This window comes from Lepisosteus platostomus, chromosome 18 (assembly GCF_059453375.1).
Source record: "Lepisosteus platostomus isolate fLepPlt1 chromosome 18, fLepPlt1.hap1, whole genome shotgun sequence".
Taxonomy (NCBI): Eukaryota; Metazoa; Chordata; class Actinopteri; order Semionotiformes; family Lepisosteidae; genus Lepisosteus; species Lepisosteus platostomus.
In genome coordinates this window covers 13,744,084-13,767,355 of record NC_142628.1, presented here as the reverse complement: position 1 = coordinate 13,767,355, position 23,272 = coordinate 13,744,084, and the positions used below count along the sequence as shown (strand labels likewise).

The window sequence follows — 23,272 nt, the reverse complement described above, 5'->3', positions numbered from 1 at the left end:
ATTCAGCTGCTCTCTAGCTTTGTGGCTCTAGTTCATTAAACATCGTGGGTTTTCGCCTGTGAGCACAGATTATATAGAATTCTACAGGAAGGGAACAACACAGTACACAGCCTACAAACTGAAGCAAACAGTTGCAGCATGACAGCAGCCTTTTCAATACATGTTGTAAGTAAAGCAGCAGCTGTCTAATAGAGAACAGGAGCCCTGTGACTTACCCACAACTTGAATGTTGATGGTAGCCTTGTCCTCCATGTTCTCGATCTGCACCTGCAGCTCATAGTTGCCCGAATCTTTGCGGTCAGCTCGGCGAACGAAGAGGATGGTGTCCGTGTCGCTGTTACGGACGCTGACCTGCTTAGGGTCCAGGGCCTGATCGTCTTTTGTCCAGGTGACCTTTGGCCTAGGTTTGCCCTGTGAGGATTATATACCGTAAGGCCCGACATCCAAGTCTCAGTTAATCGTACTCAACCAACACAGGTCACAGTTGGCCATCCGCTGCTTCTGTTTGGAAGAAAAGCAGGCTGTTCGGAATTATATCCAAAAAAAACCTTAAGATGCACACGAGATACAGTATGGTACCAAAAAATAAATAGAAAATCATTATAGTAAATGCCTGTACAGATGACACACTAAAGACGATGTCTGAAGCTTATTTTTTAGGTGCTGTGAAAAGAAAGGTGATTTTGTATTTGGGTGCAGACAGGTGTGATAATAGACCTTGCGCACACACGTACACACACTAACCCCTCCACGATCTCATTCAGACTCCCTGTTTTGCCGCAGTGCATGTTGTTGGCTGAAAGTGTCCGGAGTGTGAACATCTCATTTTCCAATTAAAATAGCTGCAACGAGTTAAGAAGGTGACACTCCCTTCCCTGCCTGCATGGGGCCAACAGCAGCCGTGGCAGCTTCTGTACTGTGGAACACCGAGCTCCCTACACCAGCTGCCAAGAGAGGTGTCTGCAGCGCTTGCCATCTGCTCAACTGGGCTGCTTTCATGACAGGGCCGCCCCCGAGCAGGGTCTGCAACTCACTGGTATAGCGACTGAGATACAATGAGTCTGTCGTAGAGCACCGGGAAATCTTGGTAAAAACGTGGTAAAGCCCAGTCAGTGTGCTACAGTAACTCGCGAGAGATCTGGAATAAAAAGTGACAGAGAAAAAGAAAGGCCAGGTGGATCTGCAAACTGGACACAGCAGAGCTCTGAAAGCGTGTTCCAGCTTCCATTCGAACTCTTTTCCATGTTCGCAGATTGGTGAGGATCCCGGACTTACTTGGGACTTTTTTTTGCTGTACTGAATGTTAATGTTTTATTCTTTCAAGCATGCCGAGATTGAAGAACTGCTATCCCCTGAATGACAGAGCTTTCACAGGCACTTATGCTCCTAAGACAATGCCAAGCAAATGTTTAGAGACGAGCCTCTTCCACTGATCTTCGCTTTGCTGTAAATCTGTCCTTTCTGATGGGTGTTGTGAATACCATGCCTTCAGCAGCTACGGACTTCATTTCATCAAGAGGAAGGGAAGATGGAAGCACAAGTAATCAATACACCTCTGCATGTGTTACCAGGGATATGATTACAGGGTCTGAGGTCCCTTTATTTATAGCTTGCAGAAAGCACAACCCCTCATATATCACACATGGTAACTCTTGTCAACAAAATTGCCTGGGATTGAGTTTCTGCACCAAGCAAAATCTAACACCGAAATTGATTTGAGGTGTTTGGGTCAAAGATTAAACAAAGACAAGCGCCCAAGAGCCTGAAAATGGACAGTTTGATATTATGAATATCTTCCACTGGTTGGCCAGATCCCCTTCGGAGGTTTTGCATATCCACATCTGATACACATGGGAAACCACGAGGCTCTGGGAAAAAAAAACTCGGAGCCAGAGCCTGGCACAGAAAAAAAAACCTAACAGGACTTGTATTTACAGCTGTGTTGAAGAGGGAGCTTATGATGGCATTTTTATTGGTTCCGAACTGAAATCCTGTTAGACGTGATTTATCTAAATCTGAAAAGAATTGAAGACACAGCACTGATCACAAAGTGGATTCCAAACAAACACACACAGGCTACTTTCCAGTCCTGTTCCAATCAAGTTTACCACCTCCCCCAGTCTTTGATAACACCATATACTGTAACGTCACATGAAAGACCTTTTCAGAGCTCAGCTTACCTGGAAAGGAATTACGATGTTGACTGTTTCTCCAACCTTCTTGATCAGAGTCTGGCGCAGGCTTCGAGGAATCCAGATTTTGGGGCGTTCTGTAAAGAAGCGCCAGTCAAAAAGCAGGAAAAGTTACAAGTGAGAGGAGGCCATTCAGTTTAACTTGCCCATGCAGTCATAGCTACTGTAGTAGCTAACTGATACAAGGATCTCATCCAGTTAGTTTTATTTTTAAGTATTTCTTTTTAAGATTATTTATTCATTATTATTTTAAATTGGTTATTTTTTCTCTATGAAGTAATACAATTCTTCAAATCAACCTGGAACAGATTTATTCAGTTATGCAGTAGTTTCATTCACAGGACAATAATCTAGTTGGCCCCGCTGATGTAAAAGTACACTGGCACAAAGTGCCAAAGAAATGTGTCAGTCTAAAATGTTTTGTTTTTTTTTGACAGGGTGGAATTCTGAGCCTTAAATGTTTCATTTCCTTGTAATAGGCACGCTCTTTCAACTAAGTGGGAGTCTGGCCCGGCTCAATGGGCGAGGTGTGAGGGCTTTCTCTAAAGATGACTCTATTACAAGCACCTCAAATGTGTTGACAGGTCATCAGCAAAAACACAAGAGCTTGGATGAACATCAAGGCTCTGAATGAGCTTGTTCTGGCTTTGCTGATATGTGCCAAAAATTAAGACTCAGAGGACTCCCATAGCTGAACCCAAAAGCAGAGTCCTATATACTGTAAGTCTGCTGTCACATCAGATTCAATTTCATTTACCACACACTGTTACGTTTCCTAAGTATACTTCTGAGTCCCAGCACAACTGAAGTGTTGGCATTGACTGTCCTGTCAATGGCTGGCTCTAAAATAAATTGGGACGTCCATTAACTGCTCACATGTCTGAGTGAGCACTGTAATTACGTTGCTAAGTGTTAATACAGATGTCGTGCGTACAATAATAAGTTTATACTCGACAGCAGTGGCCTCCAGTTCTGGTCCTTCAAGTGCTACAGATATCAGTTAAGATCACATTTAGTTAACGAAGTCAAAAACTGGCAGTGATTAAAGGCTTAGATGTAATACAGATTAGCTGATCCACAGTTTTCTAAGACTAGGTCTATGAGCGTCAAATATTATACCCTTGGGAAATAATATATGCATACAGTTTTTATACTGACTCAAAACCTTGTTCTTTTGGAGGGACTTTACTTAACTGGTTCTGTTATTTACCCCTGTACCCCTGGGGTACTCTACTGTCTCCTCTCATTGTGCATATCTTGATCTTTGTTTTTGTTGTTGTCGCACTTCCAGAAGCCACTTCTAAAGGTGCTATATAAAATACAGTTTATAATTATCATTATTATTATTATTATAACGTGAATATATTGTACTTCTTCTTCTGTATATCAGAGCCCTTCTTCCTTACAGTTTTAGCTTTAGTTGTTAATGGCATGATAACCATAAAATAATGACTTGGCAGTGACCCTGCAATCATTATCCAGTCATTATTTTTCAAGAAACAGCTGGATTTCATATCAATTTAGCCCTCTTATTTGCAGTCATTCTTACTCTCCAAAGCAAGAGCAGTGCAGTGCAGAGGGCCCATCAGAAAATGACAACTGCAGCGTGATAATCAGCAATATTTGCAACGTTCTAAATAAATGTATCTGAAATAAGATAAAATGGTCGAAATGCTAACAATGTCACAAACAAAGGGAAGTTAAAATGAATTTTTAAAGTGTCATGTACTGGGAAGACAATTTGTACCATTAAAACCTCAAAACTATAATAATAATAATAAACTTTATTTTATATAGTGCCTTTAAAGGTGGCTTCTCAAAGCACTTGTCAAAAAAAACTAGTAATAAATCCTTCCTATTACTGGCTAGTGCAATGCAATGCAGAAATTCGAATGGAATGATTAATTATTGTATGCTTTTCTTTAAGGAAGGTAGTGGATGCATCATAACAAGGTCCTGTTGGTCTGGCAGGGATACTTTATAAGGTGGGAACAGCAGCACAGAGACCCCCGCCTCCCCGTGTGGTCAGTCGTAGGGCTCGGAAGCAGATTCGTTTCACAGTGAGCTGGAAAAACCGCTTGGACGCTGAATAGACACATCTCTTGCAAACTGCAAATTGCACTGCGAATGGAGAGCGTCTGTGTGTCAGCTGGCGCACCAGCGAGCCCTGCTGGCGTCCAAGAGGGGTAAGTTGACGGCTGGAATATTTTTCTAATTAGGTTAATGTTCTGTCCCACCTGTTGGGGTGTCTCAGGGTTGTGTCCCGGGCAGTGGAAACAGCAGGGGGTTCTCACTGCGACTGGACAGCGACAGGTGGAGCACTGACTGACAAGCAAAGAATGCACTGAAGGGCAACTTTCCTAATCTGCCATCATCCCCAGGAAGAGGTGGCCAAGATACGGCTTGTTATCCCTCTTATCCTTCAGGATTCTCCCTCTCCGGGCTGCTTGGTGCAGACACTCTTCACAAACCGCTACACTGTTACTGCAGCTTAGCTCTTTTCTCACTTCAGAAAGGCCTCAATGGACAAGACCTTGAAACAAAGCATATTGATACAATACTGGAGTGACAGACAAGCTACAGTTCTTTCACAGATTTACTACCTCTCCGTTTCCAGAACAAAATCTTCAATGTATCCAGTACTTGTATTTATCATTTAAGCCCTTTCGTATAACTAATTTAGATCTAGTTCTTGGGCTTTCTTCATTAAAACTCATCATTAACACTTTTTATCAGTTGAGGATGGACTTTATATTCATTAAACACACTGCCTGTGAAACTCATCTCGCGCCTCAACTGTAATAAATGAGATGTTTTGAAATTTGACAGGCCTGCTGCTCGGCGACTAAAAACGAAGGAATAATATGAAGAAGTGTCATAACAAGGACTGACCAATCAGCCTCAGAGGGCAACAACAGGAAGCACTTCCTTCTGCAAAGGATTGTGGGAGCATGGGACAAGCCTCCTGGTCTTCTTGTCAGTGTCTATAACCTGGTTTCTTCCAAGATGTGGCTGGATGGGATCCTCATATCAATTACTAACTACCAAACGACCCAGGTGGGCCCGATACCTTCTCCTTGTTTATAGGTTCCCATGTCCGGCTGTTACATTTCTGTTAAATGTGTCGCAGTGCGAACTAACTGGGGGGGGGAGTCGTTCGACGTCTTACGCATGATCTCCCGGATGGTGACGGGCTGGGAGAGGGTAGCGGGGGCGCTGCTACCCGCCACGTTGACGGCTCGCACGCGAAACTGCATCTTCTCCCCCGTGGGGAGATCCCGGATGATGACGGAGGTGCGCTCCGTCAGGCCCTCGAAGGCTGGCACCCACTCGTCAGCTGCACGGCAGGGCAGAGAACAGGGCAGAGAACATGCAGGTCACTTTGCCACTCTCCTGAAGCGCCCACACACAAATAAATGCTGCTTAGAAAAGTCTTGCATGATGCCGTTTACAAAGAGTCAAGAGGGTTTGTTATTGCAGAGAGGAAAGTGTGCCGTCTAGTTCGGCATGACATACGATTCTCAAGCAGCTCAAGATTTTTTCCGGTTTTAGCCATCTATTGAAATGATCCATCCTTCGATTTCCTGACCATTTCTTCCAATTCAGGGGTGTGGGGGAGCCGGAGCCTATTTCAGCAAGTAAGGATGCCAGTCCATCACAGGAGACGCACGTTCAACCAGGGCATATTTGCCCATTAGCAGCCATTTACCCCACCGGTATGTCTTTGGACTGTGGGAGGAAACTGGAGCACCAGGAGGAAAGCCACAGAGAGGAAATACAAATGCAGACACCCAAGGAAATCAGCACAGGGCCCCAGAGCTGCAAGGCAGCAATAATAAACACTGTCCCAGGCCGCCTTTGTAGGAACCTTTTGGTATTAACTGAAAATGCAACTAACACGACACTACAGCAGAAGCTGGAAGGGGAAACCATTCAGTCGCTTAATAATTTTACAGATGTTGGACTTTGATCAAGGTTGTAAGCTTTGTAACCCATTTTCTACGTCATCTCAGTGTAGGTCTTTGTCATGGTTATCTTCTTAGTTTTACACTGTGCTGGGTCGGTTATGCTGTGGTTTCCTCTCACCGTCCAAAACCTTGCAGGTAGGTTAATTGGCTTCTGGCAAAGTTGGACCTTGTGTGAGTGTGTCTGTGTGTGCTCTGTGATGGATTGGTGTCCCAGGCAGTGTGTACCCTAGCTGCGCCCGTTCCTTGCCAGGATAGACTCCAGCTCCCCTGCGGCCCCTAAATGGATCAAGTGGGTAGAAAAAGGATGGATGGATCCACTATCAGTCAAGCACTTAGCATGCTATTGGTGCGAAAAAACTGCAAAGGGGTGGCTTGGAAGGAGTGATGTTTGACCTCTCTGCCCAGTCACACACATCACTTGCACACAAGAGGAATGGTAACTCACAGCCTTCTTTGCAGTACTCCACAATGTAGCCATCCAGGCCAGCTGAGCCCAGCCTCTCTGGGGGCCTCCACTTCAGGGAAATGGTGGTGTCGCTGATGTCGTCGATGGCCAGGCCTGTGGGCTCGCTGGTGGGAGCTACGAAGGGAAAGGCAGGCCTTGCTTAATTAATATAGAATTACCCATTATCTGCTTTATGCTCAGCCCCGATTAGGAATCGCTGTGTTTGTTCATTACGTCTTGGCTTGGCACAACGAACCCTGTGACCGCACATGGGAGAGTGAGGAGGCGTGGCCCCTGAGCCAATCGTCCTTTTACACGTCACTGGCAGCACCGCCCCCTGTTGGAGCTTGAGTGCTGATTGGAAGAGAAGAGCGTCCCTCCCGGCCAGGAACGCGAGCCTGCAGGCTTCACTGACAACTGAGAGATGGCCAAATAATTGCGTCAATCCCTAGGCAATGTGCTCCATTCCTGAGGGAATCCCCATCACTGTAGTGAAATGTCCCAGACTCTGACATGCAGTCAATCCCAGAGCTTAGCTCGGGCAAGCTCGCCTTTACTGGCTGCGCCATCTGGACGGCCTTAGAGATTGTCTCTTTACATTCTGTGGCCTGCGATATATTTTTTTGGGGGGTATAGGTGCTTTCATAGCCCGGTACTCCCCAATTCCATTTGCAAACCGAGGTACACATGCTTAAGCATCGACTGCTCTGCTCACCTGCACAGTAAAAGACGTCCCCTAGTGAGCTTGCCCAGTGTAAGGGATATCGCCCACTTGCTGAGCTCATCAGCTCAGGAGGGGGCATGCTTTGCCTGTGGGTTGGATGACAGCCGGCTCCCCTGCAGGAAGAGCTCACCCACCCATCAGGAGATACAATACAGTATGTGCGCAGTGAGATGTGCCACTGTGCAAGAACAAAATCCCTTAGCCCCAGGACAGCTGAGCTGAGTTGGAGGACACTGTCAAACTGACTGTACTTTACAATTCACCTTCAAAGCTCACCTCACTTGTCCCATCATTATCGTCAAACCAGGTGTGAGACAAACGGTATCAGCAGTGTAGACATGGGCTACATTTAATTTGTGCTCAAAACGCTGCCTGATCTCTTTCAGAGTAAAATGTGGCAGAACTGGACACATTTGAGGAAACGTGAAAACAGAAGCTTACAGTCTTCCCTTCATGTACAGCTCTAACGTGTAAGGTGAGACACGTGTACGTTAATACAGAAACGTTGCTGGTCTCTTCCAAGATATGGTTTATGTTGCAGAAGGAATCATTCCAAAAATGTCAAAGGAGGAGACAATAAAAGGCCCTTTTAGAAATTCTTCAGCTTGTGCTGTAAACACAGGAGTGTGACCATGAGTGACTCCCCCATCTGGCACTGGGCTACATGATCAACAACAAATTCAAGCAGCTGAGAGAATTAAAGGAATGCCTATTTTAGCTACAGAAATTTATTGTGGTCTGTTACATTTAAAAATAGGTCTTTAACTGCTTGTGTGCTTCAAAACAGCTTTTGCACTTCAGAAGATTTCCCCCCTAAGATGTGCCGACGGAATACCGTGTCAGAGAAGAGTTCTAAACGTGTGAAAAGTCAGGCTTACATTGTTTCCGAGCAACAGAAGGGAATAAGAACGAATCTAGTGCAAACAGAATCAAGCAATTCCGCGTGTTTTTCCCCCTAAAGGACTTTAAGCAAAACAGAAAGAAATGGGGTTCCCACACAATGTAAAGGTACAAAAAAAAACAGATCTCCTCTTTAACCTCAGAAAACAAAATGCCATGCAGTGTAGCACACAGGACACTCAATGCACACAAAGGCTAATAAGTTAATGAAGGTTCGAATCAAGAGAAAATGATACTCTCACGCTACCGGATAGTGTCAATTCTGTAGCCTCTTTGCAACCTAGCCTTTTCACACCCAGTATGTCATCTTGGAACAACAGCCCCTCCATCCCCCCCAGAAAACTCAGGAAACTACCCCCTGGTCAAATCATGCTTTAAAATGAAGCCTACTGGCTGTGGGTTTGGGTTCTGGCTCTGGTTCCGGTTCAGGAGTGGGTTCTGGCGGTAGGGCGGGCTCCTCTGCTGGTGGGCTGGGTTCCTCGGTCGCCGGGGGCTCCCCCGGTGCCGATCCTTGGCCTGGCTGACCGGGGTCTGCCTCCTTCGTAGCCTCTTGCAGGTCAGACGGGGGTGCCGGTTCCGCGGGCTGGGGTGGGCTCTCCGGTGCCGGCGGCGCTGGCTTCTTTTCGGCCGTCTTGGGGAGCGTGGCTTTCGTCATGCTGTGGTTTTTCTTTCTTCTCCGCCGACCCCCGGGCGCACGTGTGTGTGTGTGTGTGTGTTTCGGGCTAGTGTCTTTTTCCTCCTCCGCTGTCCTCGGCGATCTGTTGATGTTGGCTCTTGTTCATGCAGTCGGGCTCGGTCCCCCTCTCTTGCAGCAGCAGGAGCGTGATTCCTGTCCCCGGGCGCGTACAGTAGCCACTATTCCCCTGGCGGCACAGCTGGCGCAGCGTCACTGCACCGGTCATGAGTGATTATTTATAGAGGGGAATGCCACAGATACTTTCCTAATCAGCTGTCTGTGCGACTCCCGGCGCTGCTGGGTTAGAGGCGGATACTTCAGCGTTCGCACCCAGTGGGACAGCAAACCCCAGCAGGAAGAGGCTATGGGACCGCGTAACCCACTCAGCTCCCGAACCCCACATGCTGCAGCCCGGCCCCAGGATGAATCTGACTGGTAATCATAGACACATGGCTTAATCTTGTGGAATTCTATGTGCTTCAGACAGATGTCAGAGATGTCCTCATATTGCACACTGCTGGGAAGGGAGTGCAGCTATCTTGTTGTGCTCACACTCTAGGTAGGTGTTAAAGCCCAGAAGGGATTTATAAAATGCAATCGGTGGACTAAGATGAGTCCTAATAAAAATCTCAGAGCAAGGTGCTGAATTTAGGTCACCTTAGTTCTTATTTTGTTTTTCCAGCTTATTTCTGGTGTAAAGCTTTCGCCACAATGCCTGCATAGTCCCCCACACCTGTTCAATAAAGCCCACAATTCAGCGCTCTAGGACACCTCTCGTTAATCCGACAGGATTTTACAAGTCTTTTCCCTCTGGTTAGGAACTTCTGCCAGGAAGAAAGATCACACGTTGAGCTCCTACAAGTATGAAATCCTGATGTAAAATACCGACTGATGCTCCAGAATGATGGTTTGGTTGTTCTTTGCCTTTGAAGGCAACATGCTTTGAATGACAAATGAATTGATGGATCACCTGTGCTGACAGACCACATTAGTGTTTCCTAGCTCACAGGTCAGCTCCTAGGAATTGTCCAGCCCTGCCTGATTCAGTTAGTGCTGTTGCTGTAGTGCTGTGTCTCCTGGTTGAATCGGACAAAAAGTTTAGCACCCTGTGCTTCATGTCTCACTTAGCCACCATACGGAAAGAGAAAAGAAACTCTTCTCACATTCTTTTGTAAGCCAGAGCCACTGGGTGAAAACACTGAAAGTTTTTTTGTTTGGCTTTCTTATATGAACTGGTTCCTAGTTTAGCATCCTGGGTCTGATACAGTCATTTACACATTTCTCTATGCCCTGGTCGTAGCCTGGTGCCCGTCCTGTCACCAGGACTCTGGTGGAGAACAGAAGGGGCGAAAGGAGACGTACCGACTGGGACAAAGGGCTGAGATGCCGGACTGTGACGGGACATCCCGATGGCGTTCACCGCGTACACCCGCATTTCATACGCAACGCCCTCAATCATCCTCTTCGCCTCGTAGGTCAGCTCCTTGTGGAGGTCAAAGTTCAGCCTCATCCACCTGTAGCTCTTCTTCTTCTTCCTCTCCAGCACGTATCCTGAGGGCAAACAGGAAATCAGATCGGCCTAATGAATGCTGGCGTCCGATGCATGTTCAACTAGACCATCCCCGAAATGGACATCAATAATTATTATATTTACGTGACCTCACTGCCCATCAGTAATTAACCCGAATTCTGAGATTGGGCAATACAAGTTCACTAAATGCAGTCCGGCCCACAAGACTGCACAGTGTCCCGACACCATGGAAAGTCCAGCTGGCCACTGCCTGCACCCTGCTTGGCCTTACCAAGGATTGGCTGACCGCCGTCAAACTTTGGGGGCTCCCACTGCACCACGCAGGAGTCCTCCCCAACACTGATGATCGTGGGGGCTTCAGGGGGGTCAGGGACATCTGCAGAGAACAGAGGTACAAAGCAAAGCTTTATATGCAAATTTGAAGGCCAACTTAGCTATTCAAGGAATGCATAACAAAGAAGCAGCATAATTCCAAATCTCAAAAGATTTTTAAGAAAAATGGTTGGCCTTTAAAGGCACTGGCTTCGTGTTTAGTGGTGGGAGACTCTGGGGACTTTGTCTGCTTAATCAGCTATCGTCGGTTTTAATTTGTGTAAAAAAAATTAGAGGAAGAGGGTAGCAGCATTTTACAAAAATGACCCAGAGCTGATATGTAAATATAGCTATCATGACCTACAGTATCTGAATATTAAGAGACCTGGGCTGTCGCAAGCAGGCTGTTTTTGAAATTCTGATCTTAAATGAAAGGGGAACTAAACCATTTTTAACACAAAACCTAGAGTTTAGGCGAGACCTTTTTGTGATGAAGAAAACAAGAGTCAAGAAGAGTTTCCATAAATAGCCTCTGGAAGGCGTTGATGCTCTTCCGAAGTATGTTCTCAGGCAGTGAGACACTCTCCTAGATCAGCTTGTCCCTCACCGGTGAATGGTATGTCACTGACAGGGTGCTGTCACTTCGTTTTCAGACCCACCACCAAAATAGCATTTTATAGAACAGACCAAATATATCCTGTTATCACTAACAGCCACTGGAGAGTGCTTTCAATCAATGATGGTTTCCAACGTGATAAGAAAATGATAATCCTAACATCACTCATTTACAACTTCTCCTAAAATGACAGGAGAAATCAATTGCCCTGATGCCTCTTTAGAATGAGCGTATTAGCACTAAAAACACGACGAATTAATATTGAAAGCAATAGCATTTTCTGTATTTTAAATGCCTCTCGGTTATCCCCATACTTATTCCTCCCTCCTTCGAAAAGTAAAGGCGTCCAGTTTTGCAGATTGAGAGAAAATCTTTCCGGTGCCTTATTATGTCCTACATGCTGATAATGACCCAGAGCTGCTGTGTAAATGTATTTATCTTGATCTACTGAATTTTACGACAACACACAGAAGGTGCAATCAGTGCAGTAGTGTGACCACTAAAATTGAAAAAGAAAACAATTCATGTGTAAGAGATGTCATTATTTTTGTGTTTGTTGTAGTACAGGGCAAGTGTTGGTTGTTAATTAATTGACAAAGGGCTTAGTCTGGTTTGGACTGCAGGCCTGCTTTCCTGGTGGGGCTGAGGCTGCTGTCTTGTTGCCTCTGCAGGGGACAGGCAGACACGCCCCTGTGTTGTGCTGTCTGGTGCAGAGTCGCGCGGCCGGCGGCCCGCTCACCCACGACCTTGACGGCGATGTCCGCGGTGTCCTCGCCCGCCGGGTTCCGCACCACCACGGTGTACACGCCCTCGTCCTGCCTCTCCGCCCCCTCGATGGTGAAGGTGCAGTGGTCCCTGCAGGACTCCACGTGCACCCGGCCGTCCGAGTCCGAGATCACCTGGCCGGCGGCACAGGAGACAGCCCGGCGTGAGTCCGCTGCGCCGCACCTGGGCGGCTGCCCCCCAGGCGCGGCCGCCGTGACAGACGAGCGCTTTTTAGGCTCCTTCCCATGGTCCTACGGTGCTAACACATTTACTCTCCATTGTCCTGGTTCGGCATGGTTTGTATAACTGTACCTCCACGTGCTTTTCCATGCTTTTACTAGCACGTTTGCAGCAGTAAACTTTCATAAAGGTTCTTAAACTGCTTAGAGAGGACATTTCTCTTCTCTAAAGCACTTCACTGCCGGTGGATTGGGAGAAGAAGGGCCCATCAGTATATCGGGACACCGTATGCCTTATATAGCATTTCTAAGCTCTAGGATGCAGACACTCACCTGAGCTTGTCCATGGACAGCACACTCACAGCACTGTGACCCAGAGAACGTGCACACGCCTGAGCAGTTGTGCTACAGCCACCTACGCAGAAATCACGGCCTGGCACACACACCTTGTGTTGGCCACTGCACAACACCGATTTGATCGAAGCCACTGCATGTAACTCGAAACTGCAGCGATGCATTTTGAGATTTTTGCCATTGAAGTAAGATACAAGATGTGAAGACGGGGTTCATTTTAAGTCCTTTCTGCAAGAAGATTAGACTTCTAAGGCTGGAGTTTATGGCAGGAAGGGGGTTAACTGATATAGATTCTAGATGCGAGCTAGGAAACTCCCCGGGGGCTTAATCCCTGACCATTTGGCCAAAAGGCTGCAAATTGGCCAAACACGTGACCTCCCCCCTTTACCATAATAACGAGTGACATCAGAAGCGACAAGGAAGGGCTATATAAACTAAAAGTTTGTACCGGCACTTTGAACAATACTTCAGTTTTGTTGCCTCTTGCGGTAAACAAGACTTCGGCTTTATTGTTCCTTGCGTGCAATAAACTCATCTGTTTAACTTCATCTCCAGAACCTTATTCTTTCTGTTACAACACCATTTAAAATGGTTTTACATCTCGACAACGAGCCACTGGTGGAAGAAGGAGGAGATTGAATAACAAAGCCCGCTGAGAGCACGGAATCGAATGGCTTCGGAGAGCGGCGGAGGTGATGGAGTTCCCATCTTACACGCAACACGGACGGGGTGAGACCCGGGCACACGCTGCCTCTTCCTGCGGCCCTCGCAGAGCGGGCTGATTACGCATGCAGGACCCGACCGCAGCACGACGGAACTTACTTCCCCGTCTTTCATCAGATCGGCACTGAACTCCACGCCTGCAGACTCGTCGCCCTTCGGCTTTCTAGATTTGCCCTACGTGAGCAAAGCAGATCTGTGAAGCGGCAGAGAGAGCCAGGCACGCCAAGGGGAAACGGGGAGGGAGGAGGGCTGGCAGGCAGCAGGGCCCCCAGAGGAAGGGTAAGGCAGGGTCTGCGGGACGTCCCTGGCAGCCACAGCTTCAGATTTTTCAAAGCTTGCTCTGGCAGGACAAAAAGTCTCAGGATTTGCTTTTAGTTTTACATGTTTTGATATTTACAAGGTCAATGGCCCAAACTCGTGTTTCCTCCAGTTTGAGAATAAGCCGAATACTTGAATGTCCAGAGCAAAATGTTAATTAAAACGATATCAATTTAAATAGCACTAAAGGTCATGCTCCCCAGCAGACAGAACCCACCTTCCTGCTGGTTGAAAACCCCAGAGCAAGAAGCTACAGCAGCAGTTCTAGTGTTTCCCTTCATCCTCCCATGCACAGGGGGGTATTTCAGAGTTTGGGCTGTGCTACGCAAAGCTTTGAAGAAGCTTTGTTTCTGAGTAGGCTGGTATGAAGTTGATGGTTCTGCCTCCTCAGCAGCACCTTGTGCATTTTCTTAAGGTCTGACAGGTCCGTTTGGTAGAAAATTAAGCTTAAATTCAGCCAGAAAACAGATGGTAACAGTAATGGAAAAAGGAGAGAAGTGGAAAGAGTATAGCTGCCTCTAATTGAAGCAATGGAGTAGAAGGGCGAGCTCAGCAAAAGCTCTTACCTGTGAGGTCTCCATGTACTGCAGTAAAACTGACTGTCTCACCAATGTGAACTTGCACAGCTCATCACAGGGGTCATACAACCTACCTCACATGCATGACATGCCACCCCCAGGCAAGGTCCCTGCTAATCCGAGTGCGATATCTGCAAGCACCAACCTGCTTCACACTGACGGATCTGTCCTTGCTTTAACTCATGTTATAACTATACGTATGCAACAGCATTTACCACGTGTGCAGGCCACTGTTGTGAGGATTCTAATATGAGCTTTGAAAAGCATTCTCGAGAGAGATCCTCTGAGCAGGCCACTGTGGAATGAACAGTGATGCAGGAGTCCTGTTCAATGGAAATTCCAGTTCATGCACACATGCTTATGGACCGCGGAGCTCCGTGCTTGTCCAGAGTGGAGCATTCTAGCGAATGGGTGGGCAAGGCTGGAGAGATGGGAATACCTTGTCGGCTTTGGTCCACACCACTGTGGGCGCAGGGTCCCCAGAGATAGGCACGTCCAGGCGCAGCTTGTTCCCCGCCACCACGATGATGGTGGTTTCTGGGAGGTGGCCCACGCAATCCAGGTGGATTTTAGGCGGATCTGCAAAGCAGCAACCATGAAAAATGATGGCACGTCTGCGATATCCTCTGGATTGCCCCAGAGGAGTGATCGGCTGAGCTTTGCTCTGCACCAGTGAGATTGGGGTGCTGCCCCCTCAGTGTTGACGGTGCGTGGGGCTCACAACATAGACAACGGCACATGTGACACCCTGAACAAAGGGGCAATATGATGTCACAGGGTCGAGCCTGCCTGAGTCATGTCACTAGATGAGTGTGACTGGGATTTGAGGAGCAGTGGTGCCTGAAAGGACACCTTGGTGAGGGCTGGGATTAGCTGGCATTATCTGGGCAGAGCTCTCAACAGAACAGTCACCCTTGAGACCATGTGGGCACCTGATGGCTCCCAGTTGTGTCATTTTGGGAGGCACCTCTCTTCCAATCTGGACTGTACCTCAGAGGGGAACATCTGAACTTCCTTCTTTCCATGTTTCTCTCCGCTGTGAACTGAGGTATACAGGAATGAAGCCTGATTCCCAATTGTGTGGGTATATAGCAAGAACAGGAGACACATCTTTACCCAAAGGGTGGTGGGTGTGTGGAACAAGATACCCAGTCATGTGGTTGAAGCCGATACCTTGGCTTCATTCATGTAGTAGCTTGATGAAGTCCTGGACTTACTACTAATGACCAAGATAGGCTAGATGGGCTGAATTGCCTCTACTCATTCATAACCTCTTATATACAAATAGGAAATATTACAAAGTTTTAAAAAATAAAGAATATTATCAGTACACAGGTGAAGAACAGTGTACAGTAATTAGTCCCCATCGCCTGCTACAAGGATCACAGCCATCTAAGGAACCGATTGACCAGTTTGGAAAGTTTAACATCTTACCTTGTCTGGGAACATAGTCAATCTTGACCTCTGAAAAACAGAGAAAAAATACAAAATATTGAGTATACTGTACATACTTAATAGGATCTTAAAAATATGGAATAAGAGAAAACTTAGACCATATTGTATATGCTCTGAATATTAAAAATTAGCTCTGAAAATGTAAAGGTTACAATGCTCACTGAGTTACAACAGTCTATAACGCACACAGTTGAGGTGGAACTGATAACAATGGCCCCAGTACCTAGGAAGTTCAGTTTGGCAGAAAGATTGAAGGCATATCCCTCTGGCACAAACGTGTAGTCTCCTTCATCCTCGGGCTTCACGTCATCTATCGTGAGCTTGTGGATCCTAACAGGGAAACAAAGGGAAGGAGTCAAGAGGGGCAGGGGGAGGAGTCAAGATACTTCGTGGGTGGGGCAAGAGGAGGGGTCTAGACGCTCCGTGGGACAGCAGTGGGAGGGGCAAAGACCTCCCCAGGGAAGCAAGGGGAGGGGTCGATACTTTATAGGGAGGCAAGGGGAGGGGTCAAGATATTTAGATATGGGGTGGGTGGGCCTATTGTTTTACTTGGTTTCTTTGCTGCCTGAGTAGTCTGTGGGTGTCAATCTAATCACTGACTCTAAGGGGTTCCATTAATCAATGGAAAAGAGGTGGCAAGGGATTCTTAAACCAGAATACGAAGGGGCACTGGACCAGAGTCCAGGTGCAGGTGTGAATCTGGGCATGTGTGTCGAGGCAGCTGCCCACATAGACCAGCTACGGGCATCAAGCCAAAGGGTCTGCATCCCACTGCGGAGGGGTTCCAATGATCTTGAGAATCCTAGGGAACTGAGATCCCCGTCACCCTGTCACCCTGTATCCTCAGCTATAGGACCTCTTACACATGCATTTGCTGAAAGAGATGGCAATTAGGTTTTCAATGCACTTCTCAAAAGGTTCCGCGTGGACAGATCTGCTCTCCATACTGATCCTTTTCCTAAGCCCTCCCAGCACGTGGCTCCATCCCTCAGCCACTCACCTTCCGATGTGCGTGATGTGGATCCGCTGGTCGGCGGTCACCTCCACCCCGTTTTTGTACCAGATACCCTTGACATTCTCGTCGGACACCTCGCACTTAAACACTGCCTGGTCCTTGGCCTTAACTGTCAGGTCCGCGATGTTCTGGTACACCTCCAGCTCTTTCTCTGGCAGTCAGAGGGGGAGAAAACAGAACCGCTCTCACCGGGCTCTCTGAGATAATCTCCCATTGCCTGCGCACTGCAGTACTGTCCAGTCATCTTTTTTTTTTTTTGCACTGCTTTAGTGCATTAGATTAAAAAGGCAAAGAAAACCTGCCTCAGTCTTCACTACACGTCATGGACAGTTTCCTAATCACCCAAAAGCAACAGTGGCCTGTTTTGATTCCAAATGGGCCTTGACATCCTACAGTGCAGCAGAAGACTGCACCTCCTGGGGACACACCTTCTGGGCATCAGGCTATACAGGGAGGGGGAGCAGGAGAGGTGATTCATTTCAACTCGGCATCACCTTTAGCCCAGCAGACACTAATTGGTGATTTGCCCTTTGCTTATTGTTCCAACTATACTAACCTTGGCAGCAGTCAGTAAGCTGTGTAGCATGATGCAAAGACTCTGCCATCATGTGCTGCCATCTCCACCCCACCCTCGCCCTCCCCCCCATTTTTATTCATTGTGGATTAAGAACTGTTTATGGGCTGTAACGCACAATGGTATGCGGACTGCGAGAATGTGCAGGGTGTTACTCTTCAAAGTTCATGGGGAAATTCAGTCCCCAGGAGGCCTTTAACACAGACAGCAAAATAACACAGAAGGAGCAGGAGGCAGGGAGAACGGGGGGCCCTGCCAAGCGGGCTGTGTCTCGAAGAAAATGTATCAGCCGTTTCTTCTAACTATAGCTGGCATCTCAGCTGTGTTAGAGCAGTAACCTTGACACAATGACAGGAATCGCAGGGATCGGGTTTCAGGAAGGGAGAAAGCTGTGTGGACTGGGTACCTAGCCCTCCACATTTAATTGCTGCTCCTGAGGTATTAAACCAAGAAGCAGTATTGTAAAAATAAAGCATTTACGAGGAATATTCCATGAAATCCCTGTATATTCTATGAAGAAACATTTATACACTTTATTTTGTAGTAAATCATTAGGTTCCATATTTTATTTATTTAAAAATATCTTTCAGTTACTTTGTCGTCTGTGCGCTTTGCAAAAAAAAATAATCTGTGAATCCTTTGCATCTCACACAATTATATAGTGCCCACTGGACATTCTCGTCTGTCTGTGTGGAGTCTGCGCGTTCTCCCCCCCGTTCCCCCTGTTCTTGCAGCTGTCCTCTGGGCATTCCTCCTCACACCTCCCAAAGCCACAGAAGATGTGCCCCGTCGGATTGACCCTTCACCCCCCTTGAAGAGGGAGGGTGGAACCCCACTTTATTCTTCTGCACTGTCAAGAGGGGCTTCAGCGCTCCCCTGCCCTACGATGTGATGCGTGAGACGTCAGCCTGCAGGCACACACCGAACTCAAGGTACTTTACACACAGAACACAAACCTATTAAACCTTGCGATAAGCCTCTTTGATCAACAGGAGGCCCGCGTCTGTTTTAATGCCAAAGCACAATGGAAATATTTTCAGCTCCCCTGGGTGGGGCGCACCTACCCTGCACCATCAGCTCAGCCACAGACTCCCCTCCGTTAGTCTTGGCCCTGTAGTGGCCGATGTCTTCCTTGGTGGCCTCGTTGATGATCAGGAAGTGCTTCCTCCCGTCCTTCTTGAACCGGTACTTGAAGGTCTCCTCGCGGGTCAGCTCCACCCCATCCTTCTCCCTGCCATGACAAGAAAGTCCCGTCACCCCTGCCCCCAGGATCTCACACAGACGCCACCTGAATGCCCCCTGGCGGGGGGGGATGTCTGGGCAGAGGGGTGGTGTCACGTGGAGCTGGAGACGCCTGGCCCGGGGAACTCTGGGATACGTATTTGAAAGTAGTACTGCACTCCTGGCTGGGCCTGTTATCCGGACTGACGGCATGAAAGTCAAATCCAATCCTCTTCCGAACGTTTTCCAAATGCTGCCATGAGATGAAAGGACCCCACCACCACTGCCTTTTCAGCGATTAAAACACATTAATAATGACGTAGTTCAGGTGGGGAGTTGTGTCAGCATGCGTAGGCTGCAAAGGAACAAGTAATAGGTTTATTCCATGCTGAAAAGAGAAGAAAGAAAACACAACGTTTCGGAAACTTGTTTTCTTTCTTCTCTTTTCAGCATGGAATAACTCTATTGCTTGCTCCTTTTAATAATGACGTTCTGCTCAGAAAGGACAGCAACCAAAAGCTGTTTTAAAAGCTAGGCTGACCTTCTGGCAGATAAGAACCCACCACAGGCAAAAAATAGAATGAATCCGCAACAGCCTGAATTAGGGAGGTGTCTGAGAGCCAAAGAAGTCAAGAAACACAGGTGCCATCTACAGGACATTATAGGAATGTGCACTTTATTTGGGAAAACAAACTGCCCAAGGAACTTGGGGACACTACTTCGCTCGTGTTTTCTGTAACTTGAACAGAGTTAAACTTGAAATCGTTTCCATCCTCTGGGATTTTCTTTCCTGATAACAGTCAGACACCGTTAATTCATCGTGCTGGGTCTGTTACATTTGCCGAGGCCTGGCTCCCGAATGTACGGGCAGGAAACTTAAAGCAAAACCGGTCACACGTTTTTCTCAGGTTGATCTCACCTTATCTCCCAGTTTACGGTCTCCTGGATTTTCTTGAAAACAAAGCACATCCGGTCAAAAGCAAAGGGAGTGATCAGAATGTGAATAAAAAGTTCCACTACTGACAAAACGCTACCAAAACGAAATCATGTAGCAACAGCTAAATAGCTTGAATGCGTTACAAGATGTCAGAAAAGCCACAGGGTGGCACAGGGGCATGGTCATTAGCCTTGCCGCCTTGCAGAGCTGTGGCCCTGGGTTTGTTTCCAAAGGTACTGTCTGTGTGGAGTCTGTATGTTCTCCTTGTGTTCATGTGGGGTTCCTCCAGCTGCACTGGTTTCTTCACACAGTCCAGAAGCATGCTGGTAGGTTAAGAGGCCTCTGGGAAAACTGGCCCTGGCGTGAGTGCGTCTGTGTGTGTCTGCCCTGCGATGGACTGGCGTCCCATCCAGAGTGTACCCCGCCTTGCGCCTGTTGCTTGCCGGGACAGACTCTGGCTCCCCCACAACACACGACACACGACTTGATAAAGAGTTTCGAAAATGGATGAATGGACGAAAAGAAATGTACTGTATTCCTCCGGCATGTGTTTATCTGCCCTCCAGCTCCCCTTCCGAACAGGAAGATTCTACATTCCCAGTTGGTTTTTTTTGTCCCAACGTACCATTTCACATGGGCTCCCTCCTCAGACACCTCGCACTCAAACTCCACCCTGTCGCCCTTCATCGCCATTTGGTCCTCCAGGGGGCGCACTATGAGAACTGGGGGCTCTGGGAGGGAGAGGGGGGAAAAAAGCTTCACACCTGAACAACAACAGCCTTCACCTGCCACCTTAAAAACTGTCTGAGCATCTCTCCTTGACAGTCCATGTATCTTTTCACAGTACCCATTGCCGTCCACTAACTATAACCTTGAGTGTTACACAAACCAGAAGCCTGGTTTAGGGTTTGGGTCAGAAACATGTCTGCCTAACCAAAAATCTGTACTGCTTAATTCATTTCATATAAAGTACACAGGCTACAGGCAGCTTAAATACTGTATTTGGCAAGATCTGCTTGCTTTTGCTGAGCTCTGTCCTAGAGCTTGCTTTGGCTAATATTTCTGGGGTTTTTTGCAGACCAGTTAGCATTCAGCTCCCGGTAAGACTGATAAAGACACACTGACATCAAGGTCGTCACTAAACATTAGTGAACCCTTGTTCCATCGGCTACTGAATTTCAAGAACTTGTGTCTTTTAAAGACTTTGTCGTGGCTGATCAGTTCGTTCACCATGATGTCATAGACTAATTTTTGAGGGGTTCAAAAAGTCGCACCCTTGACGAAGAGCTCGGTGACGCATTTCTCGTCTCCGATGACGCACGCGTAGGCAGCGTCGTCCGCCAGCGAGCAGTGGTTGATGGTGAGAATCCGCTTGTTACCGATGTTTTCGAAGATGTACCTGTTGGACCGACAGAAGGGGAGATTTGACCAGACTAATCGTTGCTACTCACCTTCGAACAAAAAATCTTCCAGCGAGTCACGCTTGCAGTTGAAACCAGCTCTTTTTTTTAAAGTCAAATAACGTTTTCCCGTGTTGAAATGTTAAATCATTTCTGTCTGTTGCATCCAAAAATGTTGCGCAAACATGACAAATTCTAGCATTTTTACATAACCTCTTTTCCAGAGATGGGAGCGGCGTATATTATTATTAACACAATGGATTCACACCTTAAAAAGATTCCAATACATTGAAAACTGAGGCCTCGCCATGAAAATAATCAATTCTGATGGTAAGTGTTCATTTTCTTTCGGCAGCGATGTATTACTCCAACTGGAATGTCTCGCTTGGGCTGACTGGTCTGACTGGTTTCCCTGCCTGGTCAGCTCTGCCGTGTGTCTCACGGGGTGTCAGACAGACACCGCCCGAGTGGGACATGTTCAGCGCAGTCCGTTTTGAAATCCTCCCAGTTTGCTGCTTTCATCGAAGCGCCTTTCACACGTTGGCATATCTCGAGGAAAGTTCAGTATCTTGTTCTCATAATCACCCCTAAACCCAAACAATAACATCTGGCTTTTTCTCAGTAAAAAAAAAGATCTCCGCAATCAATACCACAGCACAAAAATGTCAGCGCACACACAAATAGCAAATAAAATGCTCCCTACTTGCTGTGGATGGAAGTCCCATAGTCCGGCGTGGCACCATCGGATTGTTTTTCAAACATTAGCGGGTTGAACAGGAAGAAGAAAAGAAAAGCCGTTAGAACAGGTGGAGATGCAAGGAAGAATTGAACGATGCCACGTGTGCCCTCTGTCTCCTACCTGCCGGTGGGGTGAATTTCCTGGCCATTCTTCAGCCACTTCACCTCTGCGTCGGGGTTGGCCACTTCGGTGACCAATTTGATCTTGTGACCCTTCTCCACTTGGTACGCAGGGTCCAGTTTCTTCAGGAAAGCTGCAATGTCAACCAGCAGTGACACTTCATGAGCTATTATTTTTGCAGACCTAGAGTACCTGCTGCATACTGTATATATGTTAAAATGAAGCCAGAGAGAAAGAGAGGGGAGACTGATGAACGAGAAGGTGCAGAGGTCGGGGGCGAGCACTGGAGGTCTAGAGCCTGTGAATGAGACAGTGGAACCTCAGCTTGTCTCCGTTAGCGGACTCCACAGGACAATTTCGGGGGCATGAAACACGAATCAAATTGGCAGGGCACAATTTAATAGCTGCGGTAATTTCTTCAGGTCATAACTTTTTTGGGGGGTAACTGCGGTTTACCAAAAATAAAGGGCAACTATTTCACACTGGCAACATACTACATGTGAACTACATGTGAACTACATCTGAAAAGGGCCATATTATCCAGTAGGATAGTAGGCCCTGTGCCTAGAGCCTATGAAAAAATGACCGTGTGCTTTTATTAGCTTTAACAAAGATCCTTTTCTATATACAGTATATTTATTGTACTGTAAACTGTATATAGCAGGGATATGCTGTTTGAAAAATCTTCAGGATAATTGTGATCACTCATCTGCCCTTATAAATTGATACACCCGCAGAAATGCAGTCACCAAAGGGCCTGGAAAGACCTTAACCCAGCCATGCATGCAAATGGTTAAGGAATCGATCTCCTAGTGGTGGAAGAAGAAAAGAAGAAAGGGAATGTCTTCCAGACAGCTGGGCTGACACACGCCGGGACCGGTACTGCTCAAAGTGCCGAGGTGCCAAACGTGTCGGCCTCATCATGTCCAGGCTCGGCGCCGGTTCCGACCCGGAAAACCCACCGGCGCTCTTCTTCTCCTCCTTCTTCATCTTCTTCAGCCTCTTCAGCATGCCCCGCAGGTCCGTGATGCCGTATTGGAAAGCGATCTTCTCGTACTCGGTAGGCGGCGCCTTGCGCAAGATGTCCCAGACGTCGATCTCGGGCTGCGCGTTCACCTGGACTGCTCTGGGGGAGAGGAGACACCGGTCCCTGAGTCAGCTCACTGCCTGCTGCAGGTCAGGAAAGCGCAAGTCATCTCATCATCTACACACATTTCGTTTTGGAACTGCATCTGTCACACGGATTAAAAACTGGATTGTAAATTCAGGTTACATTCCTTGTGGACAAATAGGGCAAATTGAAAAGTACAACTACAGCAGTTTTAAATAAAAACTGAGATACACCGCAGATTTACTATGATATGCAGAGAATGACACATGACAGCATGGAAAACAGTATTTCCGGCATACAGCGTCAATGGACTCTTTCTGTAAGAAACTGATGTGTCGTATAGACAGGACACAAGTCTGTGTAGTTACACATTTATTACATCCTTACAAATATTTTTATTTTCTGCTTTAGAACAGGAG

At 47.2% G+C, this 23,272-nt stretch overlaps 1 protein-coding gene and 1 long non-coding RNA gene across 2 annotated transcripts in view; one reads left to right on the top strand and one right to left on the bottom strand.

Moving 5' to 3' along the window:
• The window catches only part of mybpc3 (myosin binding protein C3), a 49,340-nt gene that overhangs the window by 7,703 nt on the left and 18,365 nt on the right, over positions 1 to 23,272 (bottom strand). The window contains exons 10-26 of the mRNA XM_088612120.1: positions 22,705 to 22,868; positions 21,743 to 21,875; positions 21,587 to 21,589; positions 20,758 to 20,882; positions 20,109 to 20,214; positions 18,390 to 18,556; positions 16,737 to 16,902; positions 15,960 to 16,066; positions 15,716 to 15,745; positions 14,721 to 14,860; positions 12,104 to 12,263; positions 10,708 to 10,812; positions 10,268 to 10,456; positions 6,606 to 6,740; positions 5,362 to 5,529; positions 2,181 to 2,269; positions 216 to 411 (exon numbers count right to left, since the gene is read on the bottom strand). Coding sequence (XP_088468246.1) covers positions 216 to 411; positions 2,181 to 2,269; positions 5,362 to 5,529; positions 6,606 to 6,740; positions 10,268 to 10,456; positions 10,708 to 10,812; positions 12,104 to 12,263; positions 14,721 to 14,860; positions 15,716 to 15,745; positions 15,960 to 16,066; positions 16,737 to 16,902; positions 18,390 to 18,556; positions 20,109 to 20,214; positions 20,758 to 20,882; positions 21,587 to 21,589; positions 21,743 to 21,875; positions 22,705 to 22,868 — 2,183 coding nt within the window. The remainder of the gene's footprint in view (positions 1 to 215; positions 412 to 2,180; positions 2,270 to 5,361; positions 5,530 to 6,605; positions 6,741 to 10,267; positions 10,457 to 10,707; positions 10,813 to 12,103; positions 12,264 to 14,720; positions 14,861 to 15,715; positions 15,746 to 15,959; positions 16,067 to 16,736; positions 16,903 to 18,389; positions 18,557 to 20,108; positions 20,215 to 20,757; positions 20,883 to 21,586; positions 21,590 to 21,742; positions 21,876 to 22,704; positions 22,869 to 23,272) is intronic.
• On the top strand, positions 2,649 to 5,626 carry LOC148645727 (uncharacterized). The gene is made up of 3 exons (XR_015928225.1): positions 2,649 to 2,912; positions 4,124 to 4,378; positions 5,022 to 5,626. It is a non-coding gene; the product is annotated as an uncharacterized LOC148645727 (long non-coding RNA).